Source organism: Nyctereutes procyonoides, unplaced genomic scaffold (assembly GCF_905146905.1).
Source record: "Nyctereutes procyonoides isolate TBG_1078 unplaced genomic scaffold, NYPRO_anot_genome, whole genome shotgun sequence".
In the NCBI taxonomy this organism is placed as follows: Eukaryota; Metazoa; Chordata; class Mammalia; order Carnivora; family Canidae; genus Nyctereutes; species Nyctereutes procyonoides.
In genome coordinates, this window is record NW_026575140.1 from 20,830,913 (window position 1) to 20,852,889 (window position 21,977).

At 56.3% G+C, this 21,977-nt stretch overlaps 2 protein-coding genes across 3 annotated transcripts; one reads left to right on the forward strand and one right to left on the reverse strand.

The window, feature by feature from the left end:
• Positions 1-39: 39 nt before the first annotated feature.
• On the reverse strand, positions 40-8,146 carry TAF1C (TATA-box binding protein associated factor, RNA polymerase I subunit C). Of its 2 annotated transcripts, XM_055306524.1 has the most exons (15): positions 7,954-8,146; positions 6,708-6,834; positions 5,327-5,408; positions 5,047-5,144; positions 4,881-4,970; positions 4,714-4,787; positions 3,889-4,127; positions 3,629-3,745; positions 3,424-3,541; positions 3,270-3,341; positions 2,956-3,091; positions 2,680-2,823; positions 1,754-1,928; positions 1,544-1,681; positions 40-1,450 (listed from the first exon to the last, which is right to left on the reverse strand). In XM_055306524.1, the coding sequence occupies exons 2-15, from the start codon at positions 6,831-6,833 to the stop codon at positions 489-491; spliced, it is 2,571 nt and encodes an 856-aa protein (XP_055162499.1). In that variant the 5' UTR covers position 6,834; positions 7,954-8,146; the 3' UTR covers positions 40-488. The 2 variants fall into 2 exon arrangements, with proteins under 2 accessions (XP_055162499.1, XP_055162500.1); XM_055306525.1 differs by lacking the exons at positions 4,714-4,787; positions 5,047-5,144; positions 5,327-5,408; positions 6,708-6,834; positions 7,954-8,146 and having other exon boundaries at positions 4,881-4,956.
• A 6,348-nt stretch (positions 8,147-14,494) lies between these two features.
• On the forward strand, positions 14,495-21,664 carry ADAD2 (adenosine deaminase domain containing 2). The gene is made up of 10 exons (XM_055305219.1): positions 14,495-14,981; positions 19,140-19,286; positions 19,595-19,642; positions 19,731-19,856; positions 19,969-20,119; positions 20,216-20,383; positions 20,511-20,740; positions 20,845-21,088; positions 21,331-21,451; positions 21,560-21,664. Exons 1-10 carry the CDS (start codon positions 14,495-14,497, stop codon positions 21,662-21,664), a joined length of 1,827 nt encoding a protein of 608 aa, XP_055161194.1.
• The last annotated feature ends 313 nt before the right edge of the window (positions 21,665-21,977 follow it).

Genomic DNA, 21,977 nt, shown 5'->3' on the forward strand with positions numbered 1-21,977 from the left:
GGGGACACTGCTGGTCTCAGAAACTGGATCACTCTAAACCATGCTCAGCTGCCAGCTTTATTCAATCCCTAAATGTGGGTCCAGAGTGCTTCCCTCTACAAAACATCAGATCCTGGTAGAAACTGCTGAACAAAAACTAAGCAGCAGCAGCAGCTGCAGACTCCAGGTGAGGAGCTGGCACCGTCACCCCAAAACCAACGGGGGACTCAGGAGGCCCCCGCTTTGAAGCATAACACTGCCTCTTGGAGGGAATCCCAAAGACACTGACTTTCAGGACAGGGTCACCAGGGCCTTTCAACATGCCTTTTGGAATGATTTTCTAGCAAAAGCATAAACAGGAGAAACCACCATTCTGTTGATCCCCCAGACTCCAGAAGCAGAAAGGCCTGCAGCCTGTTCTCTGCACCTCCCAGCTTCTAGCTGTGCAAGGCACCACCGGTCCAGGACGAAGGGCTCTCCGAAGGTGGGGGAGCAGCTCCCCTGGGCTCTCAGAAGCCCATACGGGGCTTCTTCCGGTGTCGTTGAGAGCCGGAGAGGACGGGTGTCTGTTGCCTGGAGGGGGTGGCCTGGAAGCTGGAGGTCTGGGAAGACGGGAGAGCTGCACCTCTCGGGGGGTTCCTTCGTGGCGGCAGCTGGGTCGCACCACCCTGGAGGGTCTGCTGCCAGGAGGGTATGGCGGTCTGGGAGAGGGATGAGGAGACCTCTCCTGGGGCATCCCCTTGGACTGGCAGCTTGGCCATGTAGTCCCGGAGGGTCTGCTGCCGCTCTGAGGGGACACCCTGAGCCCACAGCTCCTGAGTCAACTCCTGGGAGGGTGGGGTCACCAGGGGTTGAGGCCTGGCCTCAGATGATGTCTGGTCTGGGCTGTGAGGGGGGCTGGTGGCATCTGAGAGGTCCAGGCGGCCACTGAGTGAGGAGAAAGTATTGGACAGCTGAGTCCGGCGCTTGTGCCGCTTAGGTGGTTTCCTGGGCCCGGAGCTCCTGCCCTGCTGCTTCTCCCACCAGGCAGCCACCTGGCCTTCCCAGGCTGCATCCAAACGTGCACTAAGCTCATTCTCAGGGCCTGGCTCAGGGGCGGGGGGCGGCTCCGCAGAGGGGAGTGAGCCCAGGTCCCTCTGCTGTAGCAACCGTCCTTCAGCCATGGCTGCTCGGAGACCCTCCGGCACTTTCTGCTCCACCTTGCTTGGTTCCACCTGGTTGAGCAGACAGCGGTTGGAAAAGGTGGGTGCTGCCCACACAGGCGGAGTCGGGGGTACCTTCAGCAGGGTCTTTAGCCACCGGCTGCAGCAGGCAGTGGCTTGGGGAGTCCAGGAAGCTGTGGGTGCACGGGAGTGATGCCCAGGTTCTGCCTGGAGGCGGAGGCGCTGATAGAAAACATCCCCAGCCGCCGAGAGTTGGAAGAGTGACAGGACTGGCTCGGAAGCCGAGGACAGGATGGTGGCGGCCAGGCCTGGAGACAGGAGGGACAGTGACGCCAGGGCCTAGGGCGGGTGAAGCCCCCTGGGGTGAAGCCCCCCTGGACCCGTTCCCCACCCCAGCGCACCTATGGTTGGTGCTTTCAGACGCTCCTGCAGCCGCCACTGACTCCTGGGCTCCAGCAGGGGGAATGCGGAGAGGGAGTCGCTACTGGAAGGGAGAGACTGGGGGGGCCCCGCCAGCCGGGGTACAGACGCCCCCTCTCCTGGAGGAAGGACACATGGCTGAGGCCCTGCCCACCCCCCCACACACTTGCCACCTGTGCACCGAGCCTTACCTGCGAGGTGCAGCAGCTGCAGGTGCCCGCCCTGGCCCCCCAGGAGCAGTGGCTGTGGGTGCCTGGGGCGCGGTGGCGGCTGCAGCTGGGCCCACAGAGGAGCAGAGGGGAGGCCGTGGTCCCACTTCAGCATGGGCACCAGGGGGAGGCGCTCGTCCACCAGGTAGAGCGAGAACTGGAGACCCATAGGAGACAAGACATGGGGGGGGGGGTGTGACCCAGGGGGGCCATGACCGAGGAGGGGAGGGATGTAATGGGAGAGGTAGGGAGACAGGATGGGGGGGGGGACATGATGGGGAGGTGGGGGGATGGGATGGTGAGGAGAATGTGATAGAAATGTGGGGGGGCAAGGCTAGATGAAGGGGTACAGTGGGGGTGAGTGGGGTTTCGTAGGGGGAGGCTATGACCCAGGGGGGCTGTGACCAAGGTGGGAGGCGGGGGGAGATGGTGACGGAAGGGGGCCGTGACCAAGGCACAAGGAAAGTGTCTGATGGGACAAGCTGCTCTGCGTGGCCTTCACAGGGCCCTGTGTGGCTCCCAAGAGGAGTTCAAGTCCCAGAGCTGTCCCAGCACTGCAACCACCCTCACATCTGTCCTGTCCTGTGTAGGCACCCCACAGGAGCCACTGCCCTGGTGCATTGCTCCGAGCGGCCCTCAGGAGAGGCGCAGAGCGGTCTTGTCATACAGAGACCACCTGGGCTTCCCCAAACCCGCCCAACCCCGGAACCTGTGCTTGACACACACAGGCTAACACCCCAGGGCTCAGGGGGATGGGAGGCAGACCCTCGGAGACCCTCGGACCTCTTCTTTTCCTGAACACACAGGGAAACTGCCCCACTTTGCACACATGCTCCCCTGACACCCCATGCCTCAGCTGTCCCATCTGACGCGGCGCACAGGGAAAGGAGGGAGAAGGCACCACTCACCTGGGTACAAATGAGATGGACCGTGGGAAGCAGAGGCTCAGGGCCGCACTTCCCCAGGTACTGGGTCAGCAGAACACGTTCCCCTTTCTGGCATGATGCTTCCGCCCCCCCACGGAATAGCAGCAGGCCACATCCGGGTGGGCCCTGGGGGAGAAACCCAGGTCAGCCCTCCCACAGCCCGGAGCTGTGGCAGGATCCCTGCCTCCCCCGACCAGGCCCTTCCCAATGCATCTGCTCTGTCCCACTGCTAGGCCTGTAATGGTCCCCTCTGCTCACCTTAGTGTCAATCATTTTCACTCCCGTGCGGTCACCCACGGTCAGCACCCGGGGATGAGCAGTGAAGTCTGCCCAACGCCAGGGAGAGGGGTCCCAGAACACAAGGGTCTCAGGGTCCTTGTAGACTTGCTGCAGCCTTGGGGAGACAGGCCAGTCATGGGTGAGGAGATGGGCTGATGTTGGTTGGGGGGCGGGTGGGGTACACAAGGATGACCTGACCCAGTGTGCAGGACATGCTGTACAGGGAGCACGGGCTGTGGTTCTAGGGTAGCTGTTTACAACGGTGGAGGATTTTCACAGGAAAGGGACATTACCCATCCTGGGGAGTCCACAGACAGACGGCTCCAGAACGGCTGCAGACAGCCAGCTCCCCAGGCAGGTGAGGGCTGCAGGGCACAAGCAGGGTCAGCTGACCTGCCCCTTACCCACACCCATCTCCCTGCAGACCAGCCCGACTAAGCCCCTCACCTGAGGCTGATCCCTGTGGCCCCCTTCCTGACCTGCAGCACCTGGAGAGGGGCGGGGTGTCCCTGCTTACTGACCTTCCACAGGGCACAGTGGTAGTCAGAGCGGACAGCCAGCAGGGCTGAGGGATAGAGAGAAGCAGGGCCAGTTAGGCAGCAGGCCAGTCAGGGACAGGGGCGGAGGGGAGGGAAGTATCCAAGGGACTCACATTCCCCTTGCACAGTGCGGGTCACCACCTGCCGGACAGGTCCTCGAAGCTGGATGTGGCCAGGGTCCCCAAGAGCCTGAGGGTCACCATCTGGGGTCAGATTGACCTCTTGGAAATCTGGCCCTCTGGCTAAGGATAAGCATATGAGCTCTGGTCACTCCCAAGTCCCCCGACATCATGCCATTCTCCTGGACCACGCCGAGAGCACCTCTTCCACCAGAGAGCCTCCTCCACCCCCTCCTGCCCCTGAGAAAGGATACAGAGCTTGTCTAGAGCACCTCCCGCAGGGTAGACCAACTGTCCAACCTGGGGCGTCCTGCCGGGCACCCAGGCCAGAGCACCCCCCGTGAACGCATCATCCAGAAGCAGCTGCTCCCACCGCATGGCCAGCTCCTCATGCAGCAGCTCTCCCAGAAGGCTGGCCACTGACTTGCCCAGGACAGGGCCCCCAAGGATGGAGAATCGGCGCTGTCGGAAGCTGAGGAAAGCCCAGGGACAGCTGGGAATGAGAGAACAGCAAGAGATCAGGCTGTGGTGGTGAGAAAGAGAACAAGGTCCCATCCCAGGAGAGACCCAACCAGTAGATGCATTTTTTTTTTTTAATCAACTTAGAGCGTCTTCCATTGGGAAATAATTCTTCCCTACTCCCCAGCTGCAATGGCACTCCCATGTCACCTCTGGCCACAGTGATTGGCTCATGGAGGAGCCAAATACCCAGGCCAAGCCAACCACACCCTTCCCAGGACTTCTGCTGCTGCGTCAGGAAAAAACACTGGCTTTCTCCTTGAAATTGTAAACCAGCTTCCTGCCACTTAGAAACAATCTGCCCAGGAATTAAGCCAAGCAAATGAGAAAATAAAGAGATACACCCTATTAACAATATTTGAACAGCTAGATGCAGTCACGCCGGCAGTTCATCAATTCCCTCTTCCACTTAGAGCTGGAGTTTGGTATAAGGAACCATGGCTCCTGACCACATGGGGGAGGGGAAACAACTGTGAGGGGAGCCTGGACTGGTGCCCCAGCTGCTTCCACATCACCCCAGCTAGGCCTGCCCAGACCGTCCTTTCTCACTAGCCACTTGCCCCCAGGGCTGGTGTCCACCGAGGTCCTGGAGTAGCCTCTTCACACTGACCACTGTCTTCTTCTTAGAACGACTCTGTGTGGAAAGGCCTTGTCAAGCTCGTACACCCAAGGTTACCCCAACAAGAAGTAGGGAACCCCCTCTCCGGGCTGGACAGGTGTCACTCACCCCTGCTCCCTCCAGTTTGAAATTCTCCAACATCAGCTTCCCCAGGGGTGCAAAGGCTATGTCCCCATGGTCCCACAGGAACCGACTGAGCTGCGAGGGAGGAGGCCAGGTCACATGGGAGGGCCCCAGCTGCATACCACCACCCACGATGTGTCTGTCTACTCACCTGTTCGGTAACATCCAGCACTGCCTGGGGCTTCCTTCGGAATGAGAAGCCTCCCCGGAAAAGCAGGTCCTGGGCAGTCACCCCAGGGTCCCAGGGATCTGAGGGAAAAGTTGACGCCAGGAAAGGGCTCTGACTTGAGTGGAAAGGGCCCAGAAGTGGGGCCAGATGTCCCAGATGACAGGAGGTCACCAGCAGGGAAGAAGGACTTTGGGTGAGAGGTGGGGGACAGAGTCACATGGGGAACAGGTTGGAAGGGAGTCCCAGGGACCAAGATGCTTACCAGGACCAGGAGGCAGCAAAGGAAGAGGCCCCGGGGTCTCTGGCTCCCAGAGTAGGCCCGTGGCCAAGCGCGGCACCCCATTCTGAAGAAACACGGACAGAAACACAGTGAACATACAGTCCTAGGCCAGGCACAGGCATGTGTCTTTTTTAAATTATTTATTTCTTAAAGATTTTTGTTTACATTTATTCAATCTAAGAGACACACAGAGAGAGGCAGAGACACAGGCAGAGAGATAAACAGGCTCCATGCAGGGAGCCTGACGCAGAACTCGATCCCGGGTCTCCAGGATCACACCCTGGGCCGAAGGTGGCACTAGACCGCTGAGCCACCCAGGCTGCCCTTTATTTTTAAAATTTTATCTTAAGTAGGCTCCACATACAATGTGGGGCTTGAACTCGTGAGATCAAGAGTTATGTGCTTATACCACTGAGCCAGCCAGGTATCTCACGCTTTACTTTTAATCTGTAAGAATGTATCTTATCAACTCATTGGTACAAGTCATGCCACTTTGAAGCACTAGAGGCAAGGGGAGGCTCACCCCAGGAAACAGATGGTTAAGAGGAGGGCTGGGAGCCTGGGACTAGTCCGGGCTTCCAACCTGCAGGCCCTGCCCCATGCCATCACTGGCTGCCCCAAGTACCGCCTGATTCTCGCTTCTACTCAGGAGATCTTACTCAGGGCACCCAAAGGCCACTCCACTCCCCAGTGCGGGGCTGGCCTAAGATAACTCAGCCTCAAAACTTGCAAACACTGGCAAGCTGGGCTCCCAGAGGGGACCAATTGGACATTAAGCCCTTCCTTGTCGGGGGACCCCACCTCACCCCTGGCATAATCCCAAGCCTGTCTCCAAGCGGGAGCCAGACGGCTTAGGTTTAGGCTTCGGCTTCCAGGGAAAGCACCTTGTCCTTCCTGTCCCAGGAGGCCTCTCCTCCCCTCCTGCCTTCTCTCCCAGCTTCATCCCTATTGCGCTATTTGAGCATCCTCTGGGTTTCACGCAGAGCTCTTATCACACAGGGTGAGGATTTTATCCTTTGGTCACTTGTCTCATGGGACCTAACCCTAAGTTCCACAGTGCAGGGGATGCCTCCAACATAGTCACCCTGGATTCCCAGGCCTAAAAAGGCCCCCTGTACACTGTAGGGGCTGATCAGTGAGCATCTGCTGAGCAAAGGCAGGAAAGGAAGACTGAAGGAGAGGTGCTCCTGTGCTCAGGAGACCTTCCGTGGAGAGCAGGGTATCCCCTGCAAATGCAAGTGGTTCAACCTATGTCTTGGCATAGTGCCTATGTCACCCCACCCTGGCTCCTGATAATGGGTGTGAGTGCTGGAGAGGAGGGCCGGTGAAGGGGCCCTGCCAAGGCTCTCTGTGCCGTCCTCACCTGAGAGTTCTCGGGCAGGGTCAGTGCGTCTCTCCAGCTACACATGAAGGACATGTCAGGGACATTACTCAGACCAAGGGGACCAGTCATAAACAGTGTGGGGTGGAGAGAGCTAGGGAAATCCATCCTGGAAAACAAGAAGCACATGTCATGCCTTTGTAGAGACTAGAATCTGATAATGCCCTCCAGGGTTCCTGGGAGAATGACAAATACCCTAACAAGAGCATATTTCATTTCAGAAGGTAGATAATAAGCAACAAGTAAATATGCAGCTTACTGCCAGATATTAACAAGTGCTATATTAATGACCATGAGGCACGGGATGGTGATGGGCAATGGCAGCCAGGGAAAGCCTTGCTCATTAGGGAGCTTTTGAAGCCTGAACCCAATGAGGAACAGAACCGTGCAGATGACTGAGAGGTGGGTTCCTGGAAGGATGAATGGCAAGTGCAAAAATCCTGGGGCAGGAAAGTATGTGAAAAACAGCTAGGAGGCCACAGAATGAACAAGGTGGAGAATGGGAGGGGAAGAAGTCAGCCAGGCAGCAATGGGGCAGCTTCCTAGCTCTCCTGTATTACAATCACACATTGTAGACTATGCACCCTACACCCCAGGCTGCATTCCCAAGACCAACTCAAGTTCCCCCAAAGCCAGGACAGAATCTTATTCATAGGTCTTCCCACTGTCAAGTACAGTACTTTGCAGAAAATACAATTGACCTTGCGCTGAATAATAATAAATCTATGTCAAAGGGGAAAAAAACTCAAAAATAAATTTATGTCAAAGGGTTTTGCCAAACGCCCATTGCTCTAGAAAAATAAGCAGCCATACCATCCCTTTTATTTTTTTTTTTTAAGATTTATTTATTCATGAGAGACAGACAGAGAGACGGGGGGGGGGGGGGGGGGCAGAGACACAGGCAGAGGGAGAAGCAGGCTCCATGCAGGGAGCCCTACACGGGACTCGATCCCGGGTCTCCAGGGTCACGCCCTGGGCCGAAGGCGGCGCTAAACCGCTGCGCCACCCGGGCTGCCCTCCCTTTTGTCTTATTAACCACAAAAATAACAGTTCGCTTTACTGAGCACAGGCACCGGCCAGGCTCGGGCTACATGTCCATTCTCCTGGCGCCCCACCTTGGGGTTCAGGAAACTGAGGCCCCGCCGGGACAGCAAGCACTCCAAGGCCACCAAGCGTGGGCCCCGAGCCATTCCCAGTCCAAGTTCCGAACCCGTCTGCCCCCACGCACCCACAGCAGACACGAGCGTCCGTCTCGGTCCACAGAGATCCTTTCCCCCGGGGCGGCTGCCGCACACCCCCGCGTTCTTCGCCCGTCGGGAGCGCCCGTCACGCCGTCAGGGCGGCTGAACCCAACCCAAGGGAACCAGCAAGCGCGCGCGGCCCGGCTCGGCAGCCTCCCCGTCGCGCGGTCTCGGCCTGGCCTGGCCGGGCCGGGCGGGGCGGGGCGGGGCCTGGCGGGGCGGGGCGGGGCCTGGCGGGGCCGGGCCGGGCCTGCCCTCCGTTCCGAGGCTCCGAGCTCTCCTCCCAGGCCGGGGTCGCACCGGACGGCTTTCGGAGTCGGCGGCGCCGCGCTGCCGCCCTCACGCGCCTTCCTGCGGCCGAGCAGCAGGGGGCAGCAGCACGGATCAAGGAAGCGCTCGGAGAAGCCTCGGGCGCGACGCCGGGCCGCGAGGGCAGGGCCGCGAGGGCAGGGCCGGTGGGCAGGGCCGGTGGGCAGGGCCGGTGGGCAGGGCCGAGCACCACGCCTCGCGCGGAGGCCGCGTCCCTCCCGCCACGCGGCTGCCCTTCCCGCCGCCCTCAAAGCCCCCCTCCTCCCGCCGATTTGCGGGCAGCGAGCCTCGGCCCAGCACCTGCAGCCCTCGCCCAGGGCCCGCGCTGCAACGGCGAAGCCGACACCCCCGTGCTGGGACCTGCTCCGGGGCCGCCGCGGGGCCTCGCTACGTGCTCCTGCGGCCCGCGCGCGGCACGCAGACAGCGAGGGAACAGGCGCAGCAGCGAGCGCCCCCGGGACCCACGGACGGCGGGGGGGGGGGTCTCCGGGCTTGGCCTCCGCAGACGCCCCGCGGGGCCGGCCGCGCGCCCGACCGCTGCCGCCACGCTCCATCCCTGCGCGGCCCCGCCCCGCCCCGGGGGAGGGGGGCCGAACACCCAGTCGCACAGCGTGGGGGCCGCGGACGCGCGCGCAGGCCCAGCCCGGAGACCGCCCCCCCCCCCCGCCGTCCGGGCGGCGCGCGCTCTTACGTGGCCCGGGCCCGCGGCGGCGCTCCTCGGGGACCTGGACCTCGCCGCGCCCGCGAGCCGCGAAGGAGCCCGCGATGGAACGGCGCCTCCGCGGCAATTAACGGTCTTCCGGGCCGTGCCGGAAGTGCTCCCTCCAAGGCGGGAAGTCCCGCCTCCCAGCCCGGCCTCCTCGGGCTCCCTAGAGCGCCACCGCCCGGGTGGAGGGGGAATGGGCGTGGAGGCGGCGCCCTGGTCAGTGGAACTATATAGTCTCAAGGGCCGATAGTGAAGGCCAGTTTGACGCGGGTTCGAATCCCATCTCTAACTTCCTAGATCACAGGCTTCTTATTGAGCGCTTTTTAAAAAAATTTTATCTATTTACTCATGAGAGACACACACAGAGAGGCAGAGACATAGGCAGAGGGAGAAGCAGGCTCCCTGCGGGGAGCCTGATGCGGGACCCCATCCCAGGACCCCCCAGGATGAGGACCTGAGCCCAAGGCAGACGCTCAACCACGGAGCCACCCAAGCATCCCCTGTAACAAAAGTATTTACTGAATTTATTCCACAAACACGCACTGAGCACCAATATGAGCCAGACACTGTATTAGTGAGTAGAAATCCAGTTAATTGTCCTCATACCCTATGAACCAGTCTTTACAACTAGGGCTACCAGCATCCGTAGAGTGCATGAGGCCCTCCCAGTGGTCAAGCAAGTATAGCTCTAGATATTGCTTCTCAAATTCTAGCTTGCATCGCATCACCTGAAGAGGGTGTAACATAGTTTTTGGGTGGGTTGGGACCTGATAATTTGACCTAAATTCCCAGGTGATACTGATTGCGCTTCCTGGGGGGCACACTTTAAGAACCACTGTGCAATCATAAATCTTACCATTGTCTTAACCCAATACCTCTCAAAGTTGAGCATACAACAGAATCTGGAGGGCTTGTTACACCAGTTTGCTGGGCCCCACTCCCAGAGTTTCCAGTTCAGGAGGTCTGGGATGTGACTCAAGAATCTGGCATTTCCCGGAGAAAAGGGAACACTCTTACACTGTTGGTGGGAATGTGAACTGGTGCAGCCACTCTGGAAAACTGTGTGGAGGGTCCTCAAAGAGTTAAAAATAGACCTGCCCTACGACCCAGCAATTGCACTGTTGGGGATTTACCCCAGAGATTCAGATGCAATGAAACGCCGGGACACCTGCACCCCGATGTTTATAGCAGCAATGTCCACAGTAGCCAAACAGTGGAAGGAGCCTCGGTGTCCATCGAAAGATGAATGGATAAAGAAGATGTGGTTTATGTATACAATGGAATATTACTCAGCCATTAGAAACGACAAATACCCACCATTTGCTTCAACGTGGATGGAACTGGAGGGTGTTATGCTGAGTGAAATAAGTCAATCGGAGAAAGACAGTGTATGTTCTCATTCATTTGGGGAATATGAATAATAGTGAAAGGGAATATAAGGGAAGGGAGAAGAAATGTGTGGGAAATATCAGAAAGGGACACAGAACATAAAGACTCCTAACTCTGGGAAACGAACTAGGGGTGGTGGAGGGGGAGGAGGGCGGGGGCTGGGGGTGAATGGGTGACGGGCACTGAGGGGGACACTTGACGGGATGAGCACTGGGTGTTATTCTGTATGTTGGCAAATTGAACACCAATAAAAATTAATTTATTAAAAAAAAGAATTTGGCATTTCCAATGAGTTCCCAGGTGATACTGATGCTACTTGCTGGTCCAGGCACCATGCTTTGAGACAATTGTTTTTTAAAAATCCATTTCCAAATTCTCAGCTTCCATCTATACAGTTTTTATCTGGGAGGTGCTTGAGATAAGACACTTGTCCTTCCACATTTTCTTTCTTCCACACTGTGGAGTATTGCCAGAGTTCGGTGCTGAACAAAAAGCAGAGTTCCCACAGAAGAGAGTTCCCATTAGACTAAGAAAAGTGCGTTCAGTAAGAAATAGTGATGGAAGGACACAAAAGGAAGACTTTTGGGAGCTGACCATACTATGTTCATGTCAGTGCTAGTTACATGGATGCGTTCAGGGTGTGAAAATTCATCAAATGATCTGTGCAATTTTCTGTACCTATGGTGTACAGCATTAAAGCAGCATTTTTTTTTAAAAGAAAATGTGATGCTTTATCACTTTGAACTTTCAACCTCTAGGTTAGGCTGCACGACTTCTCAGCTGTCTTAGAAACAGAATGCATGGGCATCCCGGGTGGCTCAGCAGTTTAGGACCGCCTTCAGCCCAGGGCGTGATCCTGGAGACCCGGGACTGCGTCCCAAATCAGGCTCCCTGTATGGAGCCTGCTTCTCCCTCTGCATGTGTCTCTATCTCTCTTTGTATATCTCATAATAAATAAAATCTTAAAAAAAAACAATGCAGATGGCACTTTATGAGGGCAGGAATTCTTCCTGGTTGGTCACTCCTGCACCCAAAACACCTGGGAGTAGATGCTTGGTGAGTACTTGAATCAATGGAAGGGGACATGAAGTGAGATGTCCTTCTGAGAAAATGTCAACACGTTTACTAAAACTGAAAAAAAAAATAAAGTCAGACTGTTTCAGACAGGTAGTAATTCTGTTTTAGCTGATAGGTTTGATTAGGAGGGTAGGCTTTGCCAATAAGATTATTTGGAGGTGTATTTCATAAGTGGAATAGGTGAAGGTTGCATCTCCATGATTTTGGTGGAAACACTGGAAAGATGATTATAATATATAATAAGAAATTGCTGCTTTCGTAAATATTTAAACTCGCAATCAAAAAATCAAAGATGTATAGTTTTTCAAAATTGTTTTAAGGGTATATATATATGCAAAAAAATTTTGAAGACCATTATATGAGTTTCCCATTACTGCCGTAACAGATTGCCACAAAGTTAGTGGCTTAAGATAACATAATATTGGGGGTGTTTGGGTGGCTCAGTCAGTTGGATATCAGAGTCTTGGTTTCAGCTCAGGTCATGGTCTCAAGGTCCTGGGATGGAGCACTATGTTAGGCTCCACACAGTGGGGAGCCGGCTTGAGATTCTCTCCCTCTCCCTCTGCCCACCCCTCCCTCTAAAATAAATAAATAAATCTTAAAAAAAGACAACAGAACACTGTACAGGTTTAGAGATCAGAAGTCTGAAATGGGTCTCACTGAGCAAAAACCAGGGTTTTAGCAGAGCTGCATTCCTTTCTGGAGGCTCTAGGGGAGAATCGGGGTTCTTGCCTTTTCTGTCTTCTGGAAGCTGCCTGTGTTCCTTGGCTCATGGCCCCCTTCCATCTTTATAGCCAGCATTGGTGATGCCAACTTTCCGATTCTGCCTGTCTCCCTATTCCCTATTTAAGGACCCTGGTGATTGATTACCCTAACACTATCTCCCTAAAAAAAAAAAAAAAAAGGGCAGCCCGAGTGGCTCCGTGGTTTAGCGCCCCCTTTGGCCCAGGGTGTGGCCCTGAAGACCCAGGATCCCTCCATGGAGTCTGCTTCTCCCTCTGCCTGTGTCTGTGCCTCTCTCTCTCTCTCTCTCTCTCTCTCTCTGTCATGAATAAATAAATAAAATCTTTAAAAAAAGGCACCAGTGCAGCTCAGCAAGTCTTTACATGTGCAATACCCCTGTAACCAGCACCCAGATCAAGATAAAGAACGTTTCTGGCACTCAAGAGAATTCCCCGGTGCTACTTCCCAGTCAATATCCCCTTCAAGAAGTAATCACGACCTTGACTTTTATCACTATAGATTAATTTTGCCAATCCAACAAATTTATATCAATACAATCATGTTGAAGGTGATCACTTTAGTCTGGCTCCTTTCACTAGACATGCCTAGGAGACTCACTCATTTCGTGCATGTGACAGTAGTTTCTATTACTGGGTTATAGTTCATTGTTGAATAGTTCCCCATTTGTCCATGCAATTCCTTATGGGGGATATTTCTGAGCCTGGAACCCTATTCATGTCTTTGTGGTTGTCTGTAGCCATCATTTCATTTCTGAGCGTCTGCTGTGATGACCCTTCTATCCACTATGCCTACTTCCACTCTCTGAACTATACCCCAAAACCAGAATTCTACTTCCTGATATCATCCCTTAAAACATTTGAGAGGGTGAATCTACCTTGCCCTGCTCTTCCCAGGTCAAACCAGATTGCTGGTTCCACTGATTGCTCCCCATGTGCCCCAGCATCCACACTACCTGGTTAGCATCATCAGACCCAAAGGTGACTATCACCAGCAGCAGCAACCATAGTGACAAATCTTACAGACTGTGTACTAAGAAACTGATCATATCTTCCTGTTCCTTGACTCCTGTAGGACTCAGTTAAAGGTGTGGCCTCTTAAAACAATTGTGTATTGCACCTGACTTAATCTTGCTTTTGATATTTTTCCTTCATTCCTAGTCCCTCATCTTAAAGAACTGCTGTCTTATGGTAATTTTTAAAAAGATTTATTTATTTGAGGGAGGGAGGGAGGGAGAGAGAGAGAGAGAGAGAGAGAGAGAGAAAGAGAGAGAAAGAGAGAGAATGAGCGGGGGGAAGGGCAAAGGGAGAGGGAGAAGCAGACTTCCCGCTAGGCAGGGAGCCCAACATGGGGCTCCATCCCAGCACCCCAGGATCATGACCTGAGCTGAAGGCAAATGCTTCACCAACTGAGCCAACCAGGTGTCCCTGTCTTGTGGTATTTTTATAAGACAGCTTAAAATCCCTTCTGAAAACAACCGGGACAGGGGCGGGGGTGGTGCCAAATGGTTAATTTTTGCTAGAAGCTTCAGGAAGGCCTGCAGTACACAGTTTGTATTTTTAATTTTTTTTAAATAAAAGATCATTCATTCATCATTCATTCATTCATGAGAGACACAGGCAGAAGGAGAAGCAGGCTCGGGGCAGGGTGCCCCATGTAGGACTCCATCTGGGGCCCAGGATCGCGCCCTGAGCCGAAGGCAGACGCTCAACCGCTGAGCCACCGGGGCGTCCCAGTACACAGTTTTTAAATGTAGATCCTAACGATGCTGTGGGGCTGCCTCAATTGAGAACATCTACATTTATCAGCTAAAGAAAGACACTGACACCCACCCCCAAGCTTAGCGGTTGGGGGTGGTCTCGTGTGATGGGTGCCGTTCAGGGCATCCAGGGGCGGGAGCAAGGGGGAGGCTCTAGACCTGCACCCCTAGACCCCTTCCCAGGTTTCCCCTTGCAGGACCACCTCAGGCTGGAGAACACAGTGTCGCAGGAGCACCCACATTCCTCGCCTCCCCGCTCCCTAGCCTGAAAGCCCACCCGGGAACGCGCGATTAGCCAGGAGACCGCTCAACCCGTGCTCCGCATCCAGGCCGAGGCAACTCCGAGACTGGCCTTCCAATTGGCTGGGCATAGCGACCGACGTAGCTCTGCGGGCTCCCATTGGCCGGCACTGAGGCGGGGGCGGGGCTTGCCGTGCCCTCGAGGCCGGGCCACGTGGTCCTCGGGTGGCGCACGCCCGACGCGTGTAAAAGCGCACAGGCGGCGTGAGATCCAGCGCGCCGTCCTCCGCGGTCCGCGCCTCCGGCCATGGCGTCTGCCGCCGCCCCCGGCCCCGGCCCCGGCCCCGGCCCCGGCGCCGAGGACAGTGGGCGCAGGAGGTCCCGTCTGGCGGCGTCGTTGCAAATCAACCCCAGGCCCAGCCCGTGGCGGCCGTCGGGCAGCCCGGGCCAGGACCCCTGGGAGCCTGCGGTGGCCCCCGGCGCGGAGAACGACAAGCGGGGCGGGCAGCCCCAGGCCTCGGCGGCGGCGGGGGACGGTGAGCCCGCGGCAGGGGCCGGGGCCGGGGCCGGGGAGCTGGGGGCAGCCGGGGCTCGGGAGGACCCGGGGGCGCGGCTGGGGAGGTCGCCGAGGGTCTCTGTCCCGCCCGCAGGGCCTGCGGGGGACGTCCCGGCGGCGGCCGGGCAGCTGGGCCTGCAGCTCCGGGACCCGCCGCGGGGCCAGGCCGTGGCCATGCTCGCGCAGTACGCCGCCAGTCTGGGCTTGTCGCTCATGTTCCGGGAGGACCCGACGGCAGGTGAGCCCCCCCCCCCCGCCCACCCGGGACCTGGGGTCGGAGGGCGCGTGCCCCGGGCCTGAGTGCGAGCCAGGCCACCCGCTGCGAGCCCCAGGGTGCGGGGGCCCCGGCCCCCCGGTAAGGACGAGCTCTCGGCCACGTGAAGCCTGGAGCGGTCAGCTGCCGGCCCCTCGGCCCGGGTGTACTGTTGGGGGCCAGTGACATGGACTTAGGGCTGCCCTGCCAACACCGGAGCTCCCCAGCCGGGGCCGCCCCTGGCCGGAGGAAGCGCAGCTCGGTGACCACGACGCTGCAAGGAGAGGCGCTCGGGACTCGGTCCGCTCCTCTCCCCCGTGTAAGCCCCCGAACTCTGACTCCCTCACCCAGGACCACCTCGGGTCCTGAATTCAGTTCCCAACCTCAAGGCAGAAGCATTCCCAGTTTCTAAGGAGAGGGTAAGAGACTCTGTCCAGCCGTTGGGAGCATTTGTGCAACTGCCCACGAGAATCCTACATGAACAGCTCAAAAAAGGGACCGTATTAAAAATGTGCTTGGGACTTGCTTTCATCAGGGATAGTAAGGCCTGGAGATGATTGTCATGACGGGAGAATGAACTGCGGATCCCTAGGAGTGTGAGGCACAGCTCGCCAGGCAGGGCCCACAGGGGATAGGACCAGGGTTCCTCAGGAGGCAGAAGAGCCGGGAGAGAAACCCACAGAGCCTTTGTTGGGGTTTTCTCAGGAAGGAATGGTTGAGGTAGGGTCAGTGTGCTGGGTGAGCTTAGGATTGTGTAAGGCAAGGCACTAAGTAGGTTTTGGGGTTATGAGGGTGTCCCCAGTTGCCCAGTACCTGGCCCTGGGGTGACTTAGGGTTGATGGTCGGAGTATGAGCTCTGGATTGGTTGGCTTCTATAGCAGACGCGTCCGCAGGGACATTGTTGGCTAACTCTAGGAGCTAGCTCGCCCTGGGAGAGGCAGCCTTTCCAGGATCAAAGCCCCCAAACATAGGAGCCCCAAGGGTGCAGAAGATAGGAAGACGGACTCAGTACAGATGATAATAGCTAACATTCTTGAGTTGTGGACAATGGGCCAGGCAACTGTTTGAAGGGCTTCAGGCACATTACTTCACTGAGTTTTCACAACTGTTTCCTAGGGAGGCATCATCCCCACCACTTTACAGATAGGAAGACTGAGGCCAGAGAGGCGGCAGCCGCATTGCACAGTGTGAGCCACTGGGCCATTCTGTCCCTCCCTCTGCTTAGGACACCCCTGCCTGCTGTTATGTGGGGTTTTAGTTAAGTTTGTATTCGATAACATTTTTAAAAAATATTTTATTTATTCATGAGAGACACAGAGAGAGGCACAGAGACACAGGCAGAGGGAGAAGCAGGCTCCATGCAGGGAGCCCAATGTGGGACTCGATCCCAGGACCCTGGGATATTGTGCCCTGAGCCTGCTCAACCACAGAGCCACCCAGGCGTCCCTATTTGATAACAGTTTAAAGAGTAGTAGTAAAGAACTCCTATAAGCTCTTCACCCAGATCCAGTTAGCATTTGTTGCCTCTGCTTTGTGTATATGTCTTTCTCTCTCCTGTTTATTAATATATAAATACATTTCTTTTTCTAAACGAAGTTGAGGGATCCCTGGGTGGCGCAGCGGTTTGGCGCCTGCCTTTGGCCCAGGGTGCGATCCTGGAGACCCGGGATCGAATCCCACGTCGGGCTCCCGGGGCATGGAGCCTGCTTCTCCCTCTGCCTGTGTCTCTGCGCCTCTCTCTCTCTCTCTCTGTGACTATCATAAATAAATAAAAATAATAATAATAAAAAAAATAAACGAAGTTGATTTATCCCTTACACGCCACAGTGTATTTCCTAAGAACAGGGATGTTATTTTATACAACCACAGTAAATGCTCAAATCCTGGAAAGTTAACACTGATGTCATGCTTTAGCTAAATACCATTCGCATCTGGGTTTTGCCAGTTGTCCCAATAATAGCCATTCTCCCGCCGGGTATGAGCTGTTCTGTAGCTGTGCATCTCTTTAATCTCCTGTCATATGAAACAGTTGCTCAGCCCACCTTTGTGTGCAGGACATTGATGTTTTTGGAGAGTAAGGGCTGTTTTTTTATTTATTTTTTTTTTTTTCCTAGAAAGTCCCTCCACCTGGGTTTGTTTATTCCGGACTAGGTTCAGGTTACAATCAAGGGTGGGAGTGCACGTGGTAACCTTGTGTCCTTGGCTGCATGTCTCCCAGGAGGCCCGTGATCCGTCTGTCCTACTACCACTGGCGTCTGTCCTACTACCACTGGCGGTGTTAGCCGGGAGGGGCTCACTCGGGGTGGAGGGCACCCCCAGGGTCTTCACTGTCCTCTCTGTGGCGAATCTGGCACCAGGGACCTCTCTGATGCCGGTGTTCTTCCTGCATCTGCTAGTTGGCATTCTTGATGCCCTTTGAAAGGGAGTAAATCTCAGCGCTAGCGAGGAGTACTGAGATGCAGCCTCCCTTCTCAAAGGGCACTCCTTTTGGGAAATAATTGAGCAGCGAGTACCAGCGAGAACCATGAAACCGAGATAGACTTATGCCCTTTCACCAGGTGAACTCAGCTCCAGGGGCTTCTTCTGCCTCTGGTCTCATAGTCACACCTGAAATGATAGCATTTAGTAGATGAACCTTTCAAACTAGAGAAGAAACAGAGCAGTGTGCCTGGGGGCAGGCTGAGGGGTACAGTGGGCAGCCCTGGACATGGGTCCCGGCACCCCTGGCCACACTCCCTGCCCTTGGTCTGTGCCCGCTATCACATGGGGTCATACAGGCTATCAGGGAGCAGCTTGTCAGGATTCTTTGGGCGACAAGCCCGGCCCCCTGTGCCTGGGGTGGGCAGGAGTTTGCAGCCTCATCTTCCTGTCAGTCTGGTCTTCCTTGCTGCTTGGTGTTCTAGGGACTGTGGCCATAAGCGTCTTTCCTCTTGACATCTTTGCCATGAGCATTTTCATCTCATAACTAATTGGCCATAAGGCAATTTTGCTGTGAAAGATAAAAAACTAGTTTTCAGTTTGGTTTCATCAAATTGGTTGATGGATTGGTTTCATTTCCTTACTGACCCAGAACTCCCATTTTAATATTCTACAAATCTTGGTCCTCACAGCAATCCATACAGAGTTTTTTTTTTTTTTAATTTGACAATTTTTTTAAATTTTTTTTAAAATTTTTATTTATTTTATGATAGTCACACACAGAGAGAGAAAGAGGCAGAGACACAGGCAGAGGGAGAAGCAGGCTCCATGCACCGGGAGCCCGACGTGGGACTCGATCCGGGGTCTCCAGAATCACGCCCTGGGCCAAAGGCAGGCGCCAAACCACTGTGCCACCCAGGGATCCCACCATACAGAGTTTGAATCCCTGTTACCCGGAGAACTCTGGACTGTCCGCATACGGGTGACAATACACCCAAGCGAACAACAGTGTGGACGCTTCCACACACCATCTGGAGCTCCATTACAAATACACAGCCCCGTATTAGGAAACTGATTCCTCTCTTAATGAAGAAAGAAATTCTAGGGAGAGGGATCCCTGGGTGGCGCAGCGGTTTAACGCCTGCCTTTGGCCCAGGGCGCGATCCTGGAGACCCGGGATCGAATCCCACGTTGGGCTCCCGGTGTATGGAGCCTGCTTCTCCCTCTGCCTGTGTCTCTGCCTCTCTCTCTCTCACTGTGTGCCTATCATAAATAAATAAAACAAAAACAAACAAAAAAAAAGAAATTCTAGGGAGAAAAGAAAAAGTGTGTTGCCAAGCAAGTAGACAAATCAAGGAAATAACATGTAAGACTATGTTGAACGAGAGGCTTTGAAGACAAGACCTTGGGTCCTGTCCACAAAATGAAACCCATTCTTTGTGCGGTATTGACACAAATCCATACTACACATTTTGAATGCATTCCAACATTTTATATTTTGTGGTGGTCTTTTTAATTTTGTTATTCGTTTTTCATGTGTTATTATGTCCTTTCTAATGAATGCCCCTCTTTTTATTTTTCCTGATTTTCTTTTATAGCAAAATTGCCCTATAGCCAATAGTTTTGGGGTCAAAGTAGGGGTGGGGTCAGGGGGAGGTGGGCTGAGAGGGGCTGTGGCTCTGGTGGGCCCATGACGAGGCTTCTTCAGGGCCTCTCCTCCTACAGACCCCTGCTTCCCCTTCTCCATGTGTGCTGAGCTGGATGGGCTGCTCTGCCCCACGGGCAATGCCAGCAGCAAGCCAGAGGCCAGACAGCAGGCAGTGGCAGCGGTCTCTACCCTCCACTACGTCCGAAGTCAGCTGGGGAGCCCAGGTAAGGGGGACCAGTGACCCAGCTGGATGCGCACATGGGGCTGGCTTGTCGCAGAGCCCATCTGGACATCAGGGCTTCGCCCTCAGGGAGCTGGGGAGGGGATATGTGAGCTGACCTCTGCCCTAATTCCTTTGAAGCATGCCCACCCTGGGTGTGCAGGGACCACTAGAGGTGCAGCCCAGGAATTTGGGGTTTCTGGAAGATGATCCCCCACACTCCCACTAATGGAACTTCTTGGCTTCCAGAAGGACAAAGGACAGGAGGACAGGCCCTGGTATCCATGGCAACCCACCCCATCTCCCTTCCAGAGCCCTTAGAGACCCCCAGCAAGCCTCCACTTGCCCCTCTGAGTGTAGGTAGGTGCACCCTCGTTACACCCAGCCCTGCGGTGAGGAGGGGTACTGTCTGTGGGGTCCCCTCCTCCACCCTCTCCCCAATCTGCAGAGAACATCCTAACCCATGAGCAGCGCTGTGCGGCTGTGGTCAGTGCCGGCTTTGACCGTCTGGTGGACAAGACCTCACCATACCGGGCCTGTAAAGGGACTGTGGCAGCGGTCATCCTGGAGAGAGGTAGGGCTTGCCCAGCCCTTAATTCAGGAACCACCCTCCCCCCCCCCACACACACACACATTCCGTGGGTCCCTGTGCCTTGTGGGCACATCTCTGCCCCCTTCCCTTACAGAGGTCCCAGGTGCCAAGGGCCACGCCAAGGAGATCTATGAGCTGGTGGCTCTGGGCACGGGCAGCAGCAGTTGTGCAGGCTGGCTAGAGTTCTCCGGGCGGCAGCTCCACGACTGCCATGGGCTGGTGGTGGCCCGCAGGGCCCTGCTCAGGTGAGGGGCGGGCGGGGCAGGCACTCAGCTGCAGCCCTGGCAGGGCTCAGGGAATGGGACCCTATGGCCCGACTCTCCTCCACCTGCCTCCCCCAGGTTCTTGTTCCGCCAGCTCCTGTTGGTGACACAGGGTGGCGCCAAGGGCAAGGAACGGTCAGTACTGGCCCCCCAGCCTGGGCCTGGGCCCTCCTTTGCCCTCAAGCCCCGGATCTTCCTGCATCTCTACGTCAGCAATACCCCCACGGGAGCCGCCCATGATATCTAGTACGTGGGGAGCCCTGGTGGGTCCCTCAGTCTGGCTGGATCGGGAAGGGTGGTATGCGGGGGGGGGGCAGATGGGTAGTGCTAATGTTTGTGTCCTCTGCCTTTGCTCCCCTGCCTGCCTCTGCAGCCTCCCTCCATCCACTGAGGGCAGCCTCCTACATAGCCCGCCCTCCCGCCTTCAGGCCCATGTCCGTGGGGAGCTGAAGCCCGTGTGCTATGTGGTGCCTTCGCTTCGTGACACCCACGTGGGCTGCCTCTCCACCAGTGACAAGCTGGCCCGCTGGGCTGTGCTGGGACTGGGTGGCGGGCTGCTTGCCCACTTTCTGCCTCCCCTCTATGCCACCAGCCTTGTCCTGGGTGAGGGCCCTGAGGGCTGAGGTGAGGGTGGAAGGGGGGTCTGGGTGGTGTGTGGGAGAGGGTGGCGGTGACTTAGACCTTGTCTGGTGCCTCTGTCCCCACAGCCGACCCCTGCCATGACCCCCCAACTCTGAGCAGGGCCATCCACACCCGGCCCAGCCTAGACAGGGTCCTGGGGCCGTGCCTGCCGCCCCCCTATGCCCGTACCACGCTGCACCTGTTTGCGGGGCCCCCTGTGGCCCCCTTGGATCCTATCCCCAACACCTGCCATAGCCTGAGCCTTAACTGGAGTCTGGGGGACACCGATGTCGAGGTCGTGGATGTGGCCACAGGGCGTGTGAAGGCCAAGTAAGAAAGGCTCATGGGAGGGCTGGTGGTGAGGGGTCCCTGGCTCCCTGCCCATGGGGCAGGTGGGTACATCCAGTTCTAATCCTAGCTCTGTGACCATGGCTGGTGCTTCCATCACCCACCCTGTAACACTTCTCAACCCCCCCCCCCCCCCACAGGATTGCTGTGGTGAGAAAGGTGGCGTGAGTGGCAGGGTGTGGGCCTGTTAGCTCAGTATTTAGGCCTTCTGTTTCCATCTTCAGTGCTGGCCTCGGGCCCCCCTCCCGCCTCTGCAAGGCAGCCTTTCTCAGGGCCTTCCGCCAGGTTGCCCGAGTTCTGGGGAAGTCCCGCCTCCTAGCCTTGAAGACCTATGAGGCAGCCAAGGTCAGCACCTTGCCCCCCCCCCCGCCCCCCCACCAGGCCTGCTTCATCCTGAGCCCCACCAGACCAGCAAGCTCTCATGCTCTCCACCCTCCTCCTGTCCTGTCCTAGGCTGGACCCTACCAGGACGCCCGCAGGCAGCTGTCTCTCCTCCTGGACCAGCAGGGCCTGGGGGCTTGGTCCTCGAAACCACTGGTGGGCAAATTCAGAGACTGAAGCCCACCTCCTGAGCTGAGCTGGATCCTGCGGGAGGAGGGCCATTTTGGGGGAGAGGCGGGGAGGCTCTTGGGGGTGGGAGATGGCACAGGGCAAAGTGGGAGTTGCAGGGAGGGGCCTGTATGGTGGTGGTGGGGCTGCTGCACATGTGGACTCAAATAAAGAATGGTTTTTGGTGCTTCTAGGCGTCGTTGGCTCTTTTGGGAGGAGGGGGTTGCCTGCAGACATTTTGTTTAAGGATTCGTGGGTTGGGCGGCTCCACTCCAGCAGAGAGGTGTTCAGAGTGGAACAAGATGGGAAGTTTTTCTAGGAG